Raw genomic sequence first — 20841 nt, 5'->3', positions numbered from 1 at the left:
ATAAAATATTCATTTAGTGCTTCCCCTATCTCCTCTGACTCCATGCACAACTTCCCACTACTGTCCTTGATTGGCCCTAATCTTACTCTAGTCATTCTTTTATCCCTTATACACCTATAGAAAGTTTTAGGGTTTTCCTTGATCCTATCTGCCAACAAATTCTCATGTCCCTTCCTCGCTCACCTTCTCTCTCTCTTTCGGTCTTTCTTGGCTACCTTCTAACTCTCAAGCACCCTAACTGAGCCCTTACATCTCATCCTAACACAAGCCTTCTTCTTCCTCTCGACAACAGATTCAACTTCCTTAGTAAACCACAGCTCCTGCACTCGACAACTTCCTCCCTGTCTGACAGGTACATACTTATCAAGGTCACACAGTAGCTATTCCTTGAATAAGCTCCACATTTCTATTGTGCCCATCCCCGGCAGTTTCCTTACCCATTCTATGCATCCTCAATCTTGTCTAATCGCATCATCCCCCAGCTATAGCTCTTGCCCTCTGATGTATACCTATCCCTTTCCATCGCTAAAGTAAACATAACTGAATTGTGCTCACTATCACCAAAGTGCTCACCTACCTCCAAATCTAACACCTGGCCGGGTTCATTACCCAGTACCAAATCTAATGTGGCTTCGTCCCTTGTTGACCTGTCTACATACTGTGTCAGTAAACCCTCCTGCACACACTGGACAAAAACTGACCCATCTATAGTACTTGAACTATAGTATTCCCAATCAATATTTGGGAAGTTGGAGTCCCTCATGCCAACTACCCTGTCACTCTCCCTCCTATCAAGAATCATCTTTCCTCTAAATCTCTGGAACTATTCAGAGGCCAATAGAAAACTCCCAACAGGGTGACCTCTCCTTTACTGTTTCTAACCTCAGCCCATAATACCTCAGTTGACAAGCCCTCAAATGTCCTTTCTGCAGCCGTAATATTGTCCTTGACTAATAATGCGACACCCCCACCTCTTTTACCATCTTCTCTGTTCTTACTGAAACATCTAAATCCTGGAACTTGCAATAACCATTCCTGTCCCTGTACTACTCATGTCTCTGAAATGGCCACAACATCAAAATCCCAGGTACCCACCCATGCTGTAAGTTCATCCACCTTGTTCTGGACACACTTCAAACCAATGTTTTGCTTGCTGGTGCCCTCTTGCGATTGAATCCTTATTTTGAACCTCCCTACTCTCAATCTCCTCTACACTCGAACTAGAATTTTGGTTCTCATCCTCCGGTTGAATTAATTTAAACCTACCCAAACAGCATTAGCAAATATCCCCACCCCAGGATATTGGTACCCTCTGGTTCAGGTGAAGACCATCCTATTTGCAGAGGTCCCACCTACTCCAGAAAGAGCCCCAATTATCCAGGAATCCAAACCCTCCCTCCTACACCATCCCTGTAGCCACATGTTCAACTCCTCTCACTCCCTATTCCTTGCCTCATTAGCACGTAGGACAGGCATCAAACCAGAGATATCAAATCTGTTTGTTCTAGCTCTAATCTTCCATCCTAGCTCCCTGAATTTCTGCCTTAAATCTCCATCTCTCTTCCTACCTATGTCATTGGTGCCTATGTGGACCACAACTTGGGGCTGCTCCCCTTCCCCTGCAAAGCTCCTGAAACCACAATCAGAGACATCATGAACCCTGGCACCTGGGAGGTAACATACCAACTGTGTGTGTCTTGTTCCCACAGAACCTCCTGTGTGTCCCCCTAACTATGGAGTCCCCAATGACTAATGCTCTGCTCTTCTTCCCACTTCCCTTCTGAACAACAATGACAGACTCTGTGCCAGAGCCCTGTGCCCCATTGCTTACCCACTTGTAAGTCATACCCCACAACAGTATCTAAAACAGTATATTTATTGTTGACGGGAATGACCACAGGGGATCCTTGCATTGCCTGCCAGTTCCCTTTCCATCCCCTGACGGTAACCCATCTACCTTCTTCCTGTTCCTGAGGTGTGACTACCTCCCTGTAACTCCTCTCAATAATCCCTTCTACCTCCCAAACGATCCAAAGTTCATCCAGCTCCAGCTCCAGTTCCCTAACGCGGTTTGTAAGGAGCTGGAGTTGAGTGCACTTCCCACAGATGCAGTCAGCAGGGAGACTAGTGGTGACACTTACCTCCCACATTCTGCAGGAGGAACATTTAACTGCCCTATCCTCCATTCCCACTATTCTAAATTCCCAACGAGCATACTGAAAACTAAAAGAGAGGGAGTAAAAGACTAGTTACCTTATCTATCCGGCACACAAAACCTTTTTTTTGGTTAGAGGAGGAGGATGGGTGGGAGACACTGCTGAGTAATGTTTTGGGCAAAGCAGTTGCCCAAATATGAAACCTCACTTACCCAGCTCACTGAAATCTCCTGAGCTTAGAGCCTTTTATATACCTTGTGACCAAGTCCAGTCAGACTTAACAGTCAGATGAGTTTATCTTGACACAAGTATCCATCATGGAAATTTACTGTACACGGTGGCTCAGTGGTTAGCACTGCTGCCTCACAGCACCAGGGTCCCTGGTTCGATTCCAGCCTTGGGCAACTGTCTGTGTGGAGGTTGCATATTCTCCCCGTGTCTGCGTGGGTTTCCTCCGGTTTCCTCCCACATCCAAAGTTGTGCAAGTCAGATGAATTGGTCATGCTAAATTGCCCATAGTGTTAGGTACATTAGTCAGAGGGGAAATGGGTTTATGTGGGTTACTCTTCAGAGGGTCGCTGTAGACTGGTTGGGCTGAAGGGCTGTTTCCATGCTGTAGGGAATCTAATCTAATAATAATTGCTTTTAACTTCATTGACTTCTTGAAAAATATTTGGCAATTCAGATTTCAGTGGATCAGTTGCTAAGCAATGGGAAAGTAAATACAGTAATTGTAATTTTTTTACTTTTCAGAGCATCAACAAACATTTACAGATTTTGGTCTTTAGCTTAGACTTTTCACAATGTGCTGTGTCAGACGTAGGCAGCACAGTGCATTACGGAGCTACATTTATGAAAATTGCAAAAGGTAGGTGAAGATTCTTCAACTTCCTGGACATATTGGAAACTCAAGTCTCTTGCAACTATGCACAACCCGTACATCCCAACACCACCACCTGCTCCACCCCAATTTACTTTAAGAAAGTAAATCATATCATATTGCTGTGGGCATACATTTAAATGCTTGTGCACACTTTTTTTCCTTTAAGGTGAGTTTTACTGGGGGCCTCTGGGCATGGGTCATTTGACCTTTTGAGCACTAATGAGAATCCAATAAATAGAGTTATATAAAGTCCTAAACAGAGTTTTATTTTTGGCTTAGTAAGTATTGCGTATCTCATTGTTCAAAGTGTTGAATGTTCAATTCTTAACTTTTTTTTCTCTCATTGACAGCTCTAAACAATAATGAAATGTCAATGATTGGCTGTGATGCCAAACACTTTCTGGACATTTTGCCATTGCATTACCAAAGAAGCAACTCAGATAATGAAAGGTAATTAAATTATAAAATACTTCAAGATCCCCAGGATTGTATTTATTTGTAAACGGGGATTTATTTGTAAACGTGAAATAAGTTCATGAAATTGTGAAAACTCTTGTCGATGCTAAGTGAAAATGTATTTAATTGTGCTTCGTACCTTAGCTAGGGGAAAGATTTCTGTGACTGATTCATAGCATTCTAAGGAAATAAATTCTAGTTTTAAAAACGTATTTAAAAATTGGTTTTATAGAAATTGGTACGTGCTTGAGTTAGTCCTTTTATCCCTATTTCAACCTTTCTGCAACTGAAACCCAAACCTCTGTCTTTGCGGCCTCTGGAGTTTCTGAATGTAGGTTTGCTCGCTGAGCTGAAAGGTTCATTTTCAGACGGTTCGTCACCATACTAGGTAACATCTTCAGTGAGCCTCTGGATGAAATACTGCTGATGTTTCCTGCTTTCCATTTATATGTTTGGGTTTCTTTTGGTTGGTGATGTCATGTCCTGTGGTGATGCCATTTCGTATGGTAATGTTATTTCCTGTTCTTTTTCTCAGGGGTTGGTAAATGGGGTCCAAGTCAAGGTGTTTATTAATAGAGTTCCGGTTGGAATGTCATGCTTCTAGGAATTCTCCCCTTAACACCCCACTAGCCAAAAGAATAGCAGAGCAAAACAGCGACAGAATGCTTAGAGAAATGATTAATGATGCCCACAACAGACTCCATAAATACAAACAGGAAATTTGCACCAAAAATCTTTACTCACCCATGCAACAGACCATGAATAGACAGACACACTACAACAAGCCATAGATATTAGACAGCGACAAACACAGAAAAAGAAAAAAACTAGACCTGCAGAAAAAAATTGATAAACTTACACAAAATAACAACACTGACAACACAGAAGCATGGATAAAACACTTATCTGAACAACCCTTAACAGACACTGAAAAAGGATTAAGAGGATTAAATAACAACTTCCAGGATGCGGATAAGAAAGATTTCTTAGCAGCATTAGAAACAACACTGAAAGACAACCAACTCACAGAAGAAACCCAACAAACTATCAGACAGGTAGTCACACCAATATTAAGCAGGAAAATGGAAGGAAACACACACAATACACAAGAAAGGAAAGCACTAGAAAGGCTAAAAAAGGATCAAAGCATTGTTAGGCAGCATCCGAGGAGCCAGAAAGTCGACATTTTGGGCAAAAGCCCTTCATCAGAAATGGAGCTCTTCCATTCCTGATGAAGGGCTTTTGCCCAAAACGTCAATTTTCCTGCTCCTCGGATGCTGCATGACTTGCTGTGTTTTTCAGCACAACTCTAATCTAGACTCTGGTTTCCAGCATCTGAAGTACTCACATTTGCCTAAAAGCATTGTTATCCTATCTGCAAAGGATGCTTGATGGTCATTTTAAATCAAAGAGACTACATTGAAAAAGCGAATGCAGTACTTGCAGATACCAACACTTACCAACAAGTGGCGATAGACCTGACCCCACAACTAGAGAACCAAATCACAGCCCTACTCAAAAACTTCAGAAATCTGGAGAAATAAATAAGACCGACTTCCAAAAAAAATGAAACCAGACAAATCCAACACAACACGTTTCTATGGATTACCCAAAATTCACAGACCCATAATCTCACTACCTGGAACACAGATTGGAAAGGAGTTACACCAAACATTAAAACACTTAGTAGAAGACTCACTCCACTCCATCCACTCCACCCAAGAATTCCTGAGGACCATCAAAGGCACTAAGATACAAGCGGATGAAATAATGGTCTCCTTTGATGTAACAGTCCTGTTCACATCAATCAGCATTAACCTGGCCAAGGAAACACTGACTACACTATTAGAAAACCCAGACACATATATCAGACACCATCAACTTCATCAGCAAGGACAGTACTGCCAAGCTAGTGGACCTATGCCTTACCACCTACTTCACCTTCAACACCAAAACCTACAGACTAACCAATGGAACACTCATAAGATCTCCAATATCAGGGTTCTTAGCAGAGACAGTAATGCAGAGACTCAAACAAACAGCTCTGCCAACCATCCAACCCAAACTTTGGATCCGCTACGTGGATGCCACCTTTGTCATCACTAAACGAAACAAATTAGGGGAAACCTTCAAGACCATCAATAATAGCTTTACTAGCATAAAACTCACTAAAGAGGAGGAAAAAAACAACAAACTGCCATTCCTAGATGTCACAGTAGAGTGAACAGCCAATGGGCAACTTCAAACCAGTGTCCACAGGAAAACGACACATACGGACCAAATATTGAACTACAGAAGCAATCAGCCCAATATCCACAAATGAAGCTGCATCAGAACATCATTTCAATGAGCCACCACACACTGCAGCACAGAGGAACTATGCAGAGCAGAGGAAAATCACTTATACAGTGTATTGAAAAAGAACGGGCACCCATTGAATACAGTCCGCTGATTTCTCAGCAACAAACCCAAACAAGCAGACAAAACCTGTCCAAAAGTCCTAGCCACTCTCCCCTACATCAAAGACATCTCGGAAATGACTGCCAGACTACTCAGACCCCTTGGCATCATGGTAGCCCACTAACCCAGCAACACATAAAACAGCAGCTAATGACCTATACAGACAACAAGCAAAACTAATCTCATTTACAAAATACTGTAATGTACTGTAACAAACACTACATAGGACAAACAGGCAGAAAATTAGCCACCATGATACATGAACATCAACTAGCCACAAAACAACATTATCCTCTCTCACGAGTGTCCTTATATACAGATAAGGAAGGACACCACTTCGACTGGGACAACACATTCATCCTAGGACAGGCTAAACAGAGATATGCACGAGAATTCCTAGAAGCATGGCATTCCAACTGGAACTCTATCAATAACCACATTGACTTGGACCCCATTTACCACCCCCTGAGAAAACAAACAGGAAATTACATCACCATAGGAAATGGCAACACCACAGGAAATTACATCATCAACCCAAAGAAACCCAGACATATAAATAGAAAGCAAGAAACATCAACAATGCTTTGTCCGAAGGCTCACTGAAGATGTTACCTAGTGTGGTGACGAAACATCTGAAAATTAACCTTTCAGCTCAGTGAGCAAACCCACATCCAGAACCTCAACCTGAGCTACAAATCTTCTCAAAATTCATTAACAATTTCTGTGTTCTCTTTCCACTATCTCATTCCCTAGTCTCCATAAACATTAGCCTGTGTAAAACATTGATGTTCATATCTTAAGCCATAACACGTTTCACTCACATATCCCTCTTTCTGCTTTAGCTCAGCACACCAGCACTTAATGTTCAAAATCTCATCCTTACATTTAAGTCCTTCTGTACCCTCTTTGGTCCCTATCTCCATAAGCTCCTGCAACCCTACAACCATTCTACCAAATCTCATTTGATTTTGTCAACTTGTACTTCTTGCCTGTCCTTCATCAGCTTTGGTGCAACTTCAACTTGATGTCACTTTTAACCCCCAGATGCTCTTCCAAGTACATTTTTGCAGCACCTATTTCCTGTTGTCCAATATTGTCCCTGCCTCAGTAACTGAATCCTTTATCTATCCCTTTGTTTCCCTGAGTCTTGAATATTCCAATGCACCCCTGACTAGCTTCCCACATTCTACTCGACATAAATGTAAGGTCATCCAAACTTCTGCTGCCTGTGTCTTAATTCATACCAATTCCAAATCACCCATCAATGCCTTAATTTTCAAAAGTTCTCAATCTTATTTTCACATCATTCTACAGTACCCTCCATACCCCTATCCACGATCCCCCCACCCCACCTTTTTAAAAATTTCTCATTCTCACTACCCTAACTTCCAAAGATTTTTGTTCCCCTAATTCTGGCTTCTTACTAAAGATGGCATGATGGCTGAGTGCTTAGAACTACTGTCTCACAGCACCATGGACCCAGGTTCAATTCCAGCCTCAGGTGACACACGTTCTCCCTGTGTCTGCATGGGTCCCCTCTGGTTTCCTCCCATAGTCCAAAGATGTGCAGGTTAGGTAAGTTGGCCGTGTTAAATTGCCCATAGTGTTAGGTGTGTTAGTCAGAGGGAAATGGGTCTGGGTGGGTTACTCTTCAGAGAGTTGGTGTGGACTTGTTGGGCTGAAGGGCCTGTTTCCACACTGTAGGGTATCTAATCTTGAGCATTCCTAATTTTAATCATACTATCATCAATGACTTTGCCTTCAGCTGCTAAGGTCAATAACCTGCTAAACATCTTTGTTTTTCTTCACCTTATATTCCTCCTTTAAAACACATCTTAAAACCTATCTCTTTTATCAAACCTTTGACCATCTACCCTAATATTCCAAATGTGAGTCATGATCAAGTTTTCTTTATAATTCACCTGTGAAGCTAATGGTGAAATATTATTACATTCAAAATAGTATATAAATGAAATTTTCATTTGCTTGTTGTTGCTATGTAGGTCCAACCCCATGTACTGGGGTTCCTTCACAAAAAAAACATCAGTTATCTATCTCTGAGTGCTAAGTAATTTCCTTCGAGCAACTCTGTTCTAACCTTCGGTCATTCTAATGGCTTGGTATTCATTTTTGTTATTGTACACCTCAGTAAATGATCTAGGGATCTTCTCTGTGACAAAGACACTTTATAAATTAAAGCTGTTGTTGCAAGAATCCTACCTATTAAAGACCTCCAACTTCCATCCTCAGATCTGCAGATTGAGTTCTGACTTTTCTGATGGGCAGTTGGGGCAGGATAACTGATATATTTGCCACTGGCTGCCCACTCAAACATTTAAATGTCACCTGCCCCTATCCCATTTGTGATTTGGGTTGCACAATGCTCCTACTTCTAATTGGGCAGTTATATAAAGAGGAGCCAATAGCGAAGTAAGTTGGGGTTGAAGTCTTTCATTCCTTCTGTTCCAAATGTAGACATTATCTTCACTTTACTAAAATAGTGAAGCTCAGTGCTTTGAGTTAACAGGATTTCTCAAGCGGTTTAACATTTATTTTATTTCACACTTTCAGCTATTTTTCTCCAATGGAAGAAACAAGTGAAGATGAGCTTGCAGAACCGAACTGTGAAATCCACCTTCATAGAGCATCTCGGCTTTCATCTTATCAGACTGTATGGGAGAAGTTTTCTGTACAATCAGATGCACAGAGGGATGCCTTTTTGATTGGCACTTTCCCTAGTACTTTTCTATGGAGCACAGCAACTGCCTCATTTAAAATTGAGGGAGGCTGGGCAGAACAAGGGAAAGGAGAAAATATTTGGGACAGGTTTGCTCATGAGGGAAAAGTAGAAAAAAACCAGACGGCAGACATTGCCTGTGATAGCTTCCATAAAATCGATTATGATGTTTATTTAATGAGAGGTTTACAAACTAACTCTTATAAGTTCTCCTTATCATGGTCTAGAATTTTTCCTACAGGCGATCGGACTAAACAGAACCAAGATGGCATAGACTATTACAACAAATTAATTGACAATCTGCTGGAGTCCAACATTCAGCCAATGGTAACTCTATACCATTGGGATCTTCCCCAAGCTCTGCAAGATATTGGTGGATGGCAGAATGAGGACATCATACAAGCATTTAGTGATTATGCAGATTTTTGTTTTGCTACCTTTGGAGACCGTGTGAAGTACTGGATCACATTTAATGAGCCTTGGGTGGTTAGTTATGCTGGCTATGGCACAGGACAGCATGCACCTGGAATCAGTGATCCAGCTATTGCATCCTATAAGGTGGCCCATTCTATAATCAAGGCCCATGCCAATGCTTGGCACATTTATGACAAGGACTACCGTGCTCAGCAGCATGGTCAAGTAGGAATAGCATTGAATTCCGACTGGGCTGAACCTAGCTCCCCTAATAAGCCAGAAGATGTTCTAACAGCTGACCGATACCTGCAGTTTATGTTGGGCTGGTTTGCACATCCTATCTTCGTTAATGGTGACTATCCAGAAACCTTAAAAGCTCAGATAAAAAAATATAATCAGGAATGCCCTTCTGCTCCTGTCCATCTTCCATCATTTACAGAAAAAGAAAAACAACACATAAATGGAACTTCAGATTTTTTTGGACTCAGTCACTACACCTCTCGACTAATTAATTCTAGCACAAATAAAATATGTGTTTCAGATTACAACCGTTTTGGAGATTTTTCTCCACAGGTTGACAATTCATGGCCCTCAACTGTATCTCCATGGATATATATCGTGCCCTGGGGCTTACGAAGGTTATTAAATTTTGTTACCCATGAGTATACAGGTACCAACATTCCAATTTACATAACAGGACATGGAATTCCAACAGAATATGCTGGCCTTGATACCATAAATGATACCATAAGGATAGAAAGTATTGCTGCCTATATTAATGAGGCACTGAAGGGTAAGTTTATATTACTTCTATCATTATAGATAATTTAGAAATAAACATATAAATAATATATAATGCTAAATGTCCATAAATTGCTCAACAAGTCATGTCTGACTATTGTATCACAGGATACCATCAACAATATATCATATTTTCTTAAATGAAAAAATGACGTTGTATTGCAATTACAGATTCAATATTGACATATGATATATACAAAAAAAATCTACTTGTACGTATTTATCTGTTTGTTCAGTACGAAAGCAGAATGTTCTCACTCATTGCAAAGGTATCATAAATCTAAAATATTATTCAATTAACCTGCTACCTTCCACACTATGGTGCATTGATCTCATGATCAACATTGCAACCTATAATCTCATCTACCCCAGTTCTGTGTCTGTTGTCTGGTCAGGCAAGGTTCAACTATCATAGTATACTTATCATGGTACCACGGCATAGCCAAAGGAAAAACAGCCACCCATGCCCTTCTTAATGTCCCTCAATCAAAATGCTAAATCTGACATAATTCAATAATTTTACTGCTAATGCCAATTGAAGATTCCATTCAGTCTCTATTATGTTTCATGTTATATTGATAAATACTCAAAAAGTCTACATTGTGGTTTGTTGATTTGATATTTATCCTGTCAGACACCTTAGCTACTATTCCTGCCATAATACAACTTTGTTAAGCTATTTTAATTAATGTAAAAAAAATTATACTTTAAGCACACTAAAGCTGAAGCAAATAGGAAATTGCTACATCAAATACATTTTGAGAGAAATTGCTGAAAACACATTTTATTAGCTGTACTGCAGAAATGCTGTATGATTACATATTTTTGCATAATTAATGAAGAATTTAAAGGTAAAACGTGTTGATAGTGTCACATGATTTGCTGGTTGTATATATTTGCTGCAAACATATTTAACATCACTTTAATTTTGCATCCCACCAGCTTCCATCATAGATAACGTCAATGTGAAAGCATTTACACTTTGGTCACTAATGGATAACTTTGAAGGTCCACAAGGATACAATCATAGATTTGGACTCCATTACGTGAATTTTGAAGATTCTAATAGACCCAGAACTCCAAAGGAATCAGCATATCTTTATACACAAATAATCAAGAATAACGGTTTTATTACTAATTCTTCAAACAACTTAATTCAGACCCTTATCCCCAAAAATGATGTTAAAAGATTAGCTGATTTACCAGCATCTGAAGTGCCTTCTAAGGCTAAGGTTGTGTGGAAGACGTTTTCAGGCCAAGGGGACATGGAAAGGGATACGTTCTTATATGACACATTCCCAGAAGGATTTGTATGGAGTGCATCCTCTTCAGCTTATCAGATCGAAGGAGGGTGGAATGCTGATGAAAAAGGTCCTAGTATATGGGACAATTTCACACATACACCAAATATGATTTTGAGCAAACATACAGGAGATATTGCATGTGATAGTTACAACAAAATTGATGAAGATCTTTACATGCTTCGAGCGTTGAGAGTTCAAACCTACCATTTTTCTATTTCATGGCCTCGTATTTTTTCTAATGGGCGTATTGAATCATTGAACTTAGCCGGTGTCAATTACTACAACAAGCTAATTGATGGCCTTCTTGCCAGCAACATAACACCAAGGGTAACACTTTACCACTGGGATCTACCTCAGGCTCTTCAAGATATTGGAGGCTGGGAAAAAGAAGAACTGATTGACCTGTTTAATACATATGCCGATTATTGCTTCAAAACATTTGGCAATAGGGTTAAGTTCTGGATAACATTTAATGAACCCTCTGTATTCAGTTGGGAAGGATATGGCACAGATTCCTTTCCTCCTGCTATAAATGAACCAGGTCATCTTCCATACAGAGTAGCACATGTAGTACTGAAAGCTCATGCCAAAGTCTTTCACACATATGATGATAAATACAGGAGTACTCAGAAAGGTTTAATTTCCATCAGCTTTAATGCAGATTGGGCAGAACCCAAGATATTTACTAACCTCCGTGACATAGCTGCAGCTGATCGCTACCTGCAGTTTACTTTGGGCTGGTTTGCACACCCCATTTTTAAAAATGGTGATTACCCCGAGGCAATGAAATGGCAGGTTGGAAACAAGAGTGAACTGCAACATCTGTCAACTTCAAGGCTTCCTCAGTTTACTGAACAGGAGAAAAGTTTTATCCGTGGAACTGCGGATGTTTTTTGTCTCACTACGTACACCACAAAAATTGTAAGTCATAATATTGCCAAACTGAAATCACTTTCTTATGAATATGATCGAGATACAGCTGAAGAATTTGACCCAGGATGGCCAACTTCAGCTGCTAAGAAGTTCAGGGCCGTATCCTGGGGCCTCAGAAGACTTCTGAACTGGATCAAAGAAGAGTACAGTAATCCCCCTATTTATATAACTGGAAATGGGGTGGCTACAAAACCAACTTCCACTGTGGATGATACCGACAGAATATTCTACTACAAAACATACATCAATGAGGCTCTGAAAGGTTATTTGTTTCTATTTTTCATGTACAAATAGTACCAGAAGTGTTTATTGAGGGCACTTGTATCAAGACAATCTTTTCAACTAGTGCTCTTATCCAAAACAAAATACAGAAATATCTGGATTTTATTTAGGAAGCAGAGATTTCTAGTTAGTTTTGCTCATGCTTAGGTTAATTTGAAGTATTTTAATTAAAACACATATGATAAAGAAATTATGGAAATGGAAAGTGAGCACTGAGAAAAAGAAAAGATTAGAAGGGTCACAGCAGGAGTAATATTGATTAGAGATTGGTGAAATTAGATATGATTTGGAGATGCCGGTGTTGGATTGGGGTGTACAAAGTTAAAAATCACACAACACCAAGTTATAGTCCAACAGGTTTAATTGGAAGTACATTAGCTTTCGGAGCGTCACCCCTTCATCAGGTGGTTGTCAGGTGAAATTAAAAGTTACTGTCTCTGCTCCCCAAGAGGTTTTCTTTGAATGTTATTATTGTTTTAGTTATATGCTGCTTTAGCTGCATTCTCATTTATGGAAATATTGTACTGAAAGTACAGTCAAAGAGAATATTATTGTACTATTTAACAATTTATACAATGAAATATAACAATTTTGAACCAAGTAACCTGGAATTCTTGGTTTTCTATTTTTAAAAATTGCAGCTTACAAGTTGGATAATGTTAACCTTAAAGGATACACAGCTACATCTCTCTTGGACAGTTTTGAATGGGTCAAAGGATATACTTTAAAATATGGACTGCATCATGTAAACTTCGAAGATCCTAACAGGCAAAGAACCCCCAAGAGGTCAGCACATTATTATACAGAAATAATTCATGACAATGGCTTTCCACCTCGGAAAGAAGATGAATTCATTTACGGAGAATTTCCAAAGGACTTCGCATGGAGTGCAGCAACTGCTGCCTATCAGGTTAGCTTTTAAAGTAACGGCATACTTAGAGTCTTACAGACCTGTGCCACACAATTGATATCTTACCATAATCATTGCATTTATGCACAGAAATAATAAACATTTATTTTCTCAGTTTTAATCAGAAATTGGCCACTCTTTCTATTAATCACGCTGTGATTAATAAAATATATGAACAGTAAGAATAGTACATTTACAAAGAGAAGAACATTTTGGGGAAAAAAATGACCTGGATTTTGCTGTCATCAGTGATTTCAAAAGGGACCTCCAAACATTCAGCAACAGTGATGGCTAGTAACACGCACATTGAAGTATTCTCACAGACAGCAGCCAGGAATGTAAAGGCACTGGAAACCATCACTTTTGAGATAAACTTGCAGGCAGAGGTGTAACTAATTGATTTGATTAAAATAGATGTCAAAATGTTAAAACGAACTTATAAAGAATTATATGCTGTACTATACGGAAATTTTCAACACAATACAGAAATTTTCACCTTTGAATATAAAATCAGTTTTATCAGACTGAGTAAATATGTTTAAATATGAAGTTAGTGTTCTGTTAAGAACTGGTTACATTTCATTCAACAAGGTGTAACTTTTAACATTGTAAGAATGCAAGTTGTTTTGGGATTTCACATTGGGGCACGTCAACATTATACTTTCTGGAAAAATGTGGGATCAACAACAGCAATATCTAGATTCCTGCATTACTTGTGCACGAATGTGCTGATTCTGAAAACTGTTGGCCACCACAACATTGGGGGCAGAAGACCTTTTCCTGTGCTGTGCTGCTATGTTCTATGTTTCAATGGAAGAATGACTGTTAACACCAACAATATTGGTTTCATTACTACTGAACTAATATGTACAAAACAATTCTAATTCCTATATTGTGAACCATGACATTCTTCAATCTGACTTCCCAAATATCACACCATTGTTATTATAAATTTGTAAGATCATAAGAAATACAAGCAGACATAGGCCATTCAGCCCCTTGAACCCCCTCTGCTATTCAATAAGGTCATGGGTGATTTGATTGCAGCCTTAAGACTACTTCCTTGTTAACTATGCCTTGATGCCCATGTCAATTAAAAATATGTCCAATTCAGCCTTCAATATATTCAAAAACCCTATCTCTACTGTTCTCTGAGGTAAAGACTTCTAAAGATTATTGAGCCCTTGAGAGAAGAAATTCCTTCTCATTTTCAGCTGAAAAGGTATGGAGGTGCTGGTGCTGGACTGAGGTTGTCAAGTGTTGATTCTCCTGCTCCTTGGATGCTGCCTAACATGCTGTGCTTTTCCAGTGCCACACCTTTCAACTCTGATCTCCAGCATCTGCAGTCCTCACTTTCTCACTTGTCTACTATATAACATTATCTATAAAGTCAGTTCCGATATAAAATGATAGTTCCGTTCTAGTGTGATCTCACGTTATAAGAAAATCATGCAATAGCCATGCCATTTAAACTAATGGGGCCGGAATTGCCAATACAAGTAAGGAAAGTTTGTGTTTTTCAAATAACATTCTAAATTCTTCAAGCACGTTAACACCAACTCATTATAGAAGAATCAACTGTACTTTTAAAAGAAGTAGTTTGTTTTTCCCAATCAAATTATATCAATTCACCTGAACTCAGCAACTGCTTGGCAATTCTGGGTTGTTACATTTATGAATGAATGCAGATTACAACAGAAGCAATAGAAAGCAGTAAGGACAACAGTGGTGCCATGTCATATCATTTTATTAAGAATTTCCTGAATAATTCAGAGCACCACCATACAAAGAATGCTATTAGCAGTTACCTATCATATATGATAAATGTTTTTCCATGAGCATTGCTGTGGAGTTGATAAGTAATGTAGTGTTGCAAAATATAATTTCTACCACTAGGTGATGCTAGTGCGCTATACTCGAAATAGAAACCAATCAATGACAACAAATTCATCCTCTAGTAATTTTTAATCAACTATATATGTGTATATATATATATATATATTATATATATATATATGAGACAGACTTCCAGCATGGATGGAACGTGATCCTAAACTTCCTGGTTCAGAGGCAGGAACACAACCACTGTGGCCCAGGAGTCCTCTAAATTTGCTCTTAATATTTGTGAAGGAAATACAAAGGACAAAGAATATTACAATGTTCAATATTTTGTGGAAGGCATAATATTAAGAAAATGTTTAAGGATACAAAAATTGGTATTTAACTTATTTAATTGACTATAGATTGAAGGAGCTTGGAGAGCTGACGGAAAAGGACTTAGCATATGGGACACCTTCAGCCATACACCCTTGAAAGTAGGCAATGATGATACTGGAGACATAGCTTGTGACAGCTATCACAAGATTGATGAAGATTTGGCTATTCTGAAACAACTGAAAGTCAACCACTACCGCTTTTCTCTATCCTGGTCTCGCATTCTTCCAAATGGAACCACTGAATATGTAAATGAAATTGGATTAAATTATTATATCAAGTTTATAGATGATCTTCTTGCAGCCAACATTAAACCTCAGGTACATATAACTAACTAACAAAAATGTACTTGTTAGTAAACAATGCATAATCAATCACTTGAACTAAACACAAAACATAGCTGTTTATACTCAAAGCATTAACAAGTTTAATATATCATTAGCTTGGCAATTTTATTTTAACATTCTTCAGTTTACACTGTATATTAAAGGCTGTTGAAAAATAAATATTTTTAAGCATTCTTAAAGACTCATCTTCTTAAGGTAATGAATAGTTAAATCAGTCCAGGCACCATGATTATTCCTAGTCTATTCAAAATGAATGAACCTTAGTTGGAGCAATCATCAGTTAGTAAGAAGTGAGTCACATATGGTTCCTGTTCCTGATTAATAACCCTGTGTGTAGCTAGCGTACGAGGACTAGCGTTTTAAAGATCCATAGTGCATGAAGGTTACTTTACAGAAAGCAGTAAAACACATCACAACTTGTGAAGCTGACATCACAGCAAGCCAACTGATTTCTGTGAATGCAGTTTGCAGACACACAACAGACTAACTGCTATGGAAATGTGTTGCTGGAGAAGCGCAGCAGGTCAGGCAGCATCTAGGGAACAGGAGAATCGACGTTTCGGGCATTAGCCCTTCTTCAGGAATGAGGAAAGTTTGTCCAGCAGGCTAAGATAAAAGATAGGGAGGAGGGACTTGGGGGAGGGGCGTCAGAAATGTGATAGGTGGAAAAAGGTGACCTTTTTCCACCTATCACATTTCCGACGCCCCTCCCCCAAGTCCCTCCTCCCTATCTTTTATCTTAGCCTGCTGGACAAACTTTCCTCATTCCTGAAGAAGGGCTAATGCCCGAAACGTCGATTCTCCTGTTCCCTAGATGCTGCCTGACCTGCTGCGCTTCTCCAGCAACACATTTCCATCTCTGATCTCCAGCATCTGCAGACCTCATTTTCTCTTCAAAGACTAACTGCTAGGTAGGGTCACATCACTGCATACACACAGCAGCTGGAGTCCTTAAAAGCAAACTCACTCAAAAGCAAGGTACTCAAAAGCCAGGGTAGCAGTAGGACCAGAAGTCATGAACTGCATGCAAGAATAGCCCAACAGCTGTTACGGTTTACACAAGGAACATGGCAAGTCCTAGTAAAGGAGTAGGAATGGACATTGATGTCTCAGAACCAGAGCCCAACAAGAACTCCTTCAGAAAAGTAGGAACAGAGGGAAGAACATTAAAAAGAGTGAAGCAAAGAAGTTAATTCTTAGATAAGCACATATTAGCCAAGGATACATTATTTTTTAATGAATTTTTAAAAATTGTAGAACTTCCTAAAAACTTTGCGGTTATTAAAAATGATGAATTTTATAATACATTTGTTGACAGATGCATTTTTTGACATTTGCTGCATTTTGAAACCTGTGGCTGTATTTTGCTAAAATAAGTTTGTCAATGGGTATATAAATAGGAAGGGTTTGGAGGGATATGGGCCGGGTGCTGGCAGGAGGGACTAGATTGGGTTGGGATATCTGGTCGGCATGGACGGGTTGGACTGAAGGGTCTGTTTCGATGCTGTACGTCTCTCTGACTCTCTGACTCTAAGTGTTTTGAGCAAACAAATTGAGGTATCAAATGTTCGCTTAAACATCTGTGGTCACTTTATCAAGTGCATACTCTAGTTTATGCTTATTATTTTATGGTTATCTACAGGTCACCCTTTATCATTGGGATCTACCTCAAGCTCTGCAAGATGTCGGTGGCTGGGAAAATAGTAGTACCATTGACAGATTTGTGGAATATGCTAACTTCTGCTTTCAAAGATTAGGTGACAAGGTCAAGTTCTGGATAACCTTGAATGAGCCTTACAATACAGCACTTCTTGGTTATGGCTATGGCACTGCAGCACCAGGTATTATACGTGTACAGGTGCTCTTTTTCAGTCCTTATGCTTGTGTATCCTGCAATTACAAACACTTTGAAGCAAGCCCAGTCGATTTTCATTTATCACCTGACAGAGGCACATAAACAATGATTTTTGCAAAATATGATTTTTGCAAGTTGTCTTTGAACCCCACCCCTGTTCGTCCACATGATTTTGCGATCACAGAGATTTGATTGAAGGAAGGGTATGATTGGCAACTAAATTTTCCAGGATATAGATGTTTCAGACAGGACAAGGGAGAAAGTAAAAGGAGAGGGGGAGGAGTTGCATTGCTGGTCAGGGATGATATAACAACTGTGCTAAAGGAGGACACTATAGAGGGCTTGAGCAGTGAGGCATTATGGGTAGAGCTGAGAAATAAGAAAGGTGCAGTTACATTGTCGGGGCTCTATTATAGGCCGTGACCGTGAGGTAGAAGAACAAATAGGTAAACAGATCATGGAAAAATGTAGAGGCAACAGGTGGTGGTGATGGGAGATTTTAATTTTCCCAACATTGACTGGGATACACTTAGTGTCAGAGGTCTGGATGGGGCAGAGTTTGTAAGAAACGTCCAGGAAAGTTTTCTAGAGCAGTATGTCAATAGTTCGATGAGGGAAGGGGCCATATTGGACCTGGTGTTGGGGAATGAGCCAGGCCAGGTGGTAGAAGTTGCAGTGGAGGATTTCTTTGGGAACAGTGGCCACAATTCTGTAAGCTTTAAATTACTCGTAGACAAAGATGAGAGTGGTCCTAAGGGAAGAGTACTAAACTGGGCCAAGGCCAATTATATCAAAATTAGGCAGGAACTGGGAAATGTGGATTGGCAGCAGCTATTTAAAGGGAAGTCCATAGTTGATATGTGGGAAGTGTTCAAAGATAGGTTGAAGATAGTGCAGGATAGGCATATCCCTTTGAAAACAAGGGATAGGAAAGGCAAGATTCGTGAACCATGGATGACAGGAGAAATCGTGCGACTAGCCAAGAGGAAAAGGGAAGTATACATAAGGTCCAGACTGCTAAAATCAGAATGGGCCCTGGGGGAATATCGGGAGAGTAGGATCAATCTTAAATGAGGAATCAAGCGGGCTAAAAGGGTTCATGAAATAACTTTAGCGAGCAGCATTAAGGAGAATCCCAAGGCCTTTTATTCATATATAAGAAGCAAGAGGGTAATAAGAGAAAGAGTTGGTCCACTAAAGGATAAGAAAGAAAGGTTGTGTGTCGAACCTGAGAAAATGGGTGAGATTCTGAATAATTACTTTGCATCAGTGTCCACTGAGGAGAGGGACATGATGAATGTTGAGATTAGAGATAGAAATTTGATAACTCAGGATCACGTTGTCATAAGGAGGGAAGATGTGTAGGCTAAAGGATATTAAGGTGGACAAATTCCAAGGACCGGATGTGATCTTTCCCAGGTTGCTGAGGGAGGCAAGAAAGGAAATAGCTGGAGCTCTAACAGATATCTTTGTAACATCCTTAAACACAGGTGACGTGCCAGAGAACTGGAGGGTTGCTAATGTTGTCCCCCTGTACAAGCAGGGTAGTAGGGATATTCCTGGTAACTACAGACCAATCAGCCTGATATCAGTGGTGGGAAAGTTGCTGGAGAAGGTACTGAGGGATAAAATTTATTTACAGTTTGAAAAGAATGGGCTTATTAGTGATTGGCAACATGGTTTTGTGCGGGTGAGACCATGCCTTACGAACTTAATAGAGTTCTTTGAGGAAGCGACCAAATTAATAGATGAAGGAAGGATTGTAGATGTCATAAACATAGACTTTAGTAAGGCGTATGATAAGGTTTCCCATGGTAAACTAATGGAGAAAGTGAAGTCACATGTTGCGCAGGTGAATAAAGAATTGGTTGAGCAACAGGAAACAGAGAGTAGTAGTTGAAGGGAGTTTCTTGAAATGGAGAAAGGTGGCCAGTGGTGTTCCGCAGGGGTCAGCGCTGGGGCCACTTGTTGTTTATGATACAAATAAATGATCTGGAAGAGGGCATTGTTGGTATGATCAGTAAGTTTGCAGATGACATGAAAATTGGTGGAGTAGCAGAAAGCATAGGGGACTGCCAAGGAATACAGGAGATTATATATAGACTGGAGAGTTGGGCAGAGAAGTGGCAGATTGAGTTCAATGCAGGCAAATGTGAGGTGATGCATTTTGGGAAGTCTAATTCTAGAGCAAACTGCACAGTAAACAGCAGAGCCTTGGGAAACGTTGATGAGCAGAGAGATCTGGAAGTTCAGGTCCATTGTACCCTGAAGATGGCTGCACAGGTGGATAGAGTGGTCAAGAAGGCATCTGGTATGCTTGCGTCATTGGACAGGATATTAAGAACTGGCAGGTCATGTTAAAATTGTACAAGACTTTGGTTCGGCCACATTTAGAACACTGTGTAGAGTTCTGGTCACATTACCACAAGGATGTGGATGCTTTGGAGAGGGTGCAGAGAAGGTTAATGAGGATGTTGCCTGGTATGGAAGGTGCTAGCTATGAAGAGAGGTTGAGAAGGTTAGGATTGTTTTCATTTGTAAAAAGGATATTGAGGGGGGAACCTGATTGTGGTCTACAAAATCATGAAGGTTATTGATAGGGTGGATAGAGATACCTTTTTCCCAGGATGAGTGATTCAATAACGAGAGGTCACGCATTCAAGGAAAGAGGTGAAACGTTTAAGGGGGAATACACATGGAAATTACTTTACATAGAGGGTGGTAGATGCCTGGAACACATTGCCAGCAGAGGTAATACTGACAGGCATGGTAGATTCATTTAAAGTGCACCTGGACAGATGCATGAAAAGAAAGATTATCCGGGGAGGGATTAGACAGCCATGGCTGACAAAGGAAGTCAGGAAATATATCAAAGAAAAAGAGAGATCCTATAAAGTGACCAAGAGCACTGGGAAATCAGAAGATTGGGAAGGCTACAAAAACAAACAGAGGATAACAAAGAGAGAAATAAGGAAGGAGAGGATCAAATATGAAGGTAGGCTAGCCAGTAATATTAGAAATGATAGTAAAAGTTTCTTTCAATACATAAGAAACAAACGACAGGCAAAAGTAGACATTGGGCCACTTCA

At 39.8% G+C, this 20841-nt stretch overlaps 1 protein-coding gene across 1 annotated transcript in view; it reads left to right on the top strand.

Moving 5' to 3' along the window:
• Positions 1-1653: 1653 nt before the first annotated feature.
• LOC122551934 (lactase-phlorizin hydrolase-like) overlaps positions 1654-20841 on the top strand; it is a 34403-nt gene continuing 15215 nt past the window's right edge. Inside the window, exons 1-8 of the mRNA XM_043694506.1 lie at positions 1654-1674; positions 2910-3024; positions 3390-3489; positions 8527-9899; positions 10850-12406; positions 13068-13336; positions 15580-15870; positions 17540-17738. Coding sequence (XP_043550441.1) covers positions 1654-1674; positions 2910-3024; positions 3390-3489; positions 8527-9899; positions 10850-12406; positions 13068-13336; positions 15580-15870; positions 17540-17738 — 3925 coding nt within the window. The remainder of the gene's footprint in view (positions 1675-2909; positions 3025-3389; positions 3490-8526; positions 9900-10849; positions 12407-13067; positions 13337-15579; positions 15871-17539; positions 17739-20841) is intronic.

This window comes from Chiloscyllium plagiosum, chromosome 7 (assembly GCF_004010195.1).
Source record: "Chiloscyllium plagiosum isolate BGI_BamShark_2017 chromosome 7, ASM401019v2, whole genome shotgun sequence".
In the NCBI taxonomy this organism is placed as follows: domain Eukaryota; kingdom Metazoa; phylum Chordata; class Chondrichthyes; order Orectolobiformes; family Hemiscylliidae; genus Chiloscyllium; species Chiloscyllium plagiosum.
Note: the sequence above shows the minus strand (reverse complement) of the source record. Positions and strands in the feature narration are given on the sequence as shown.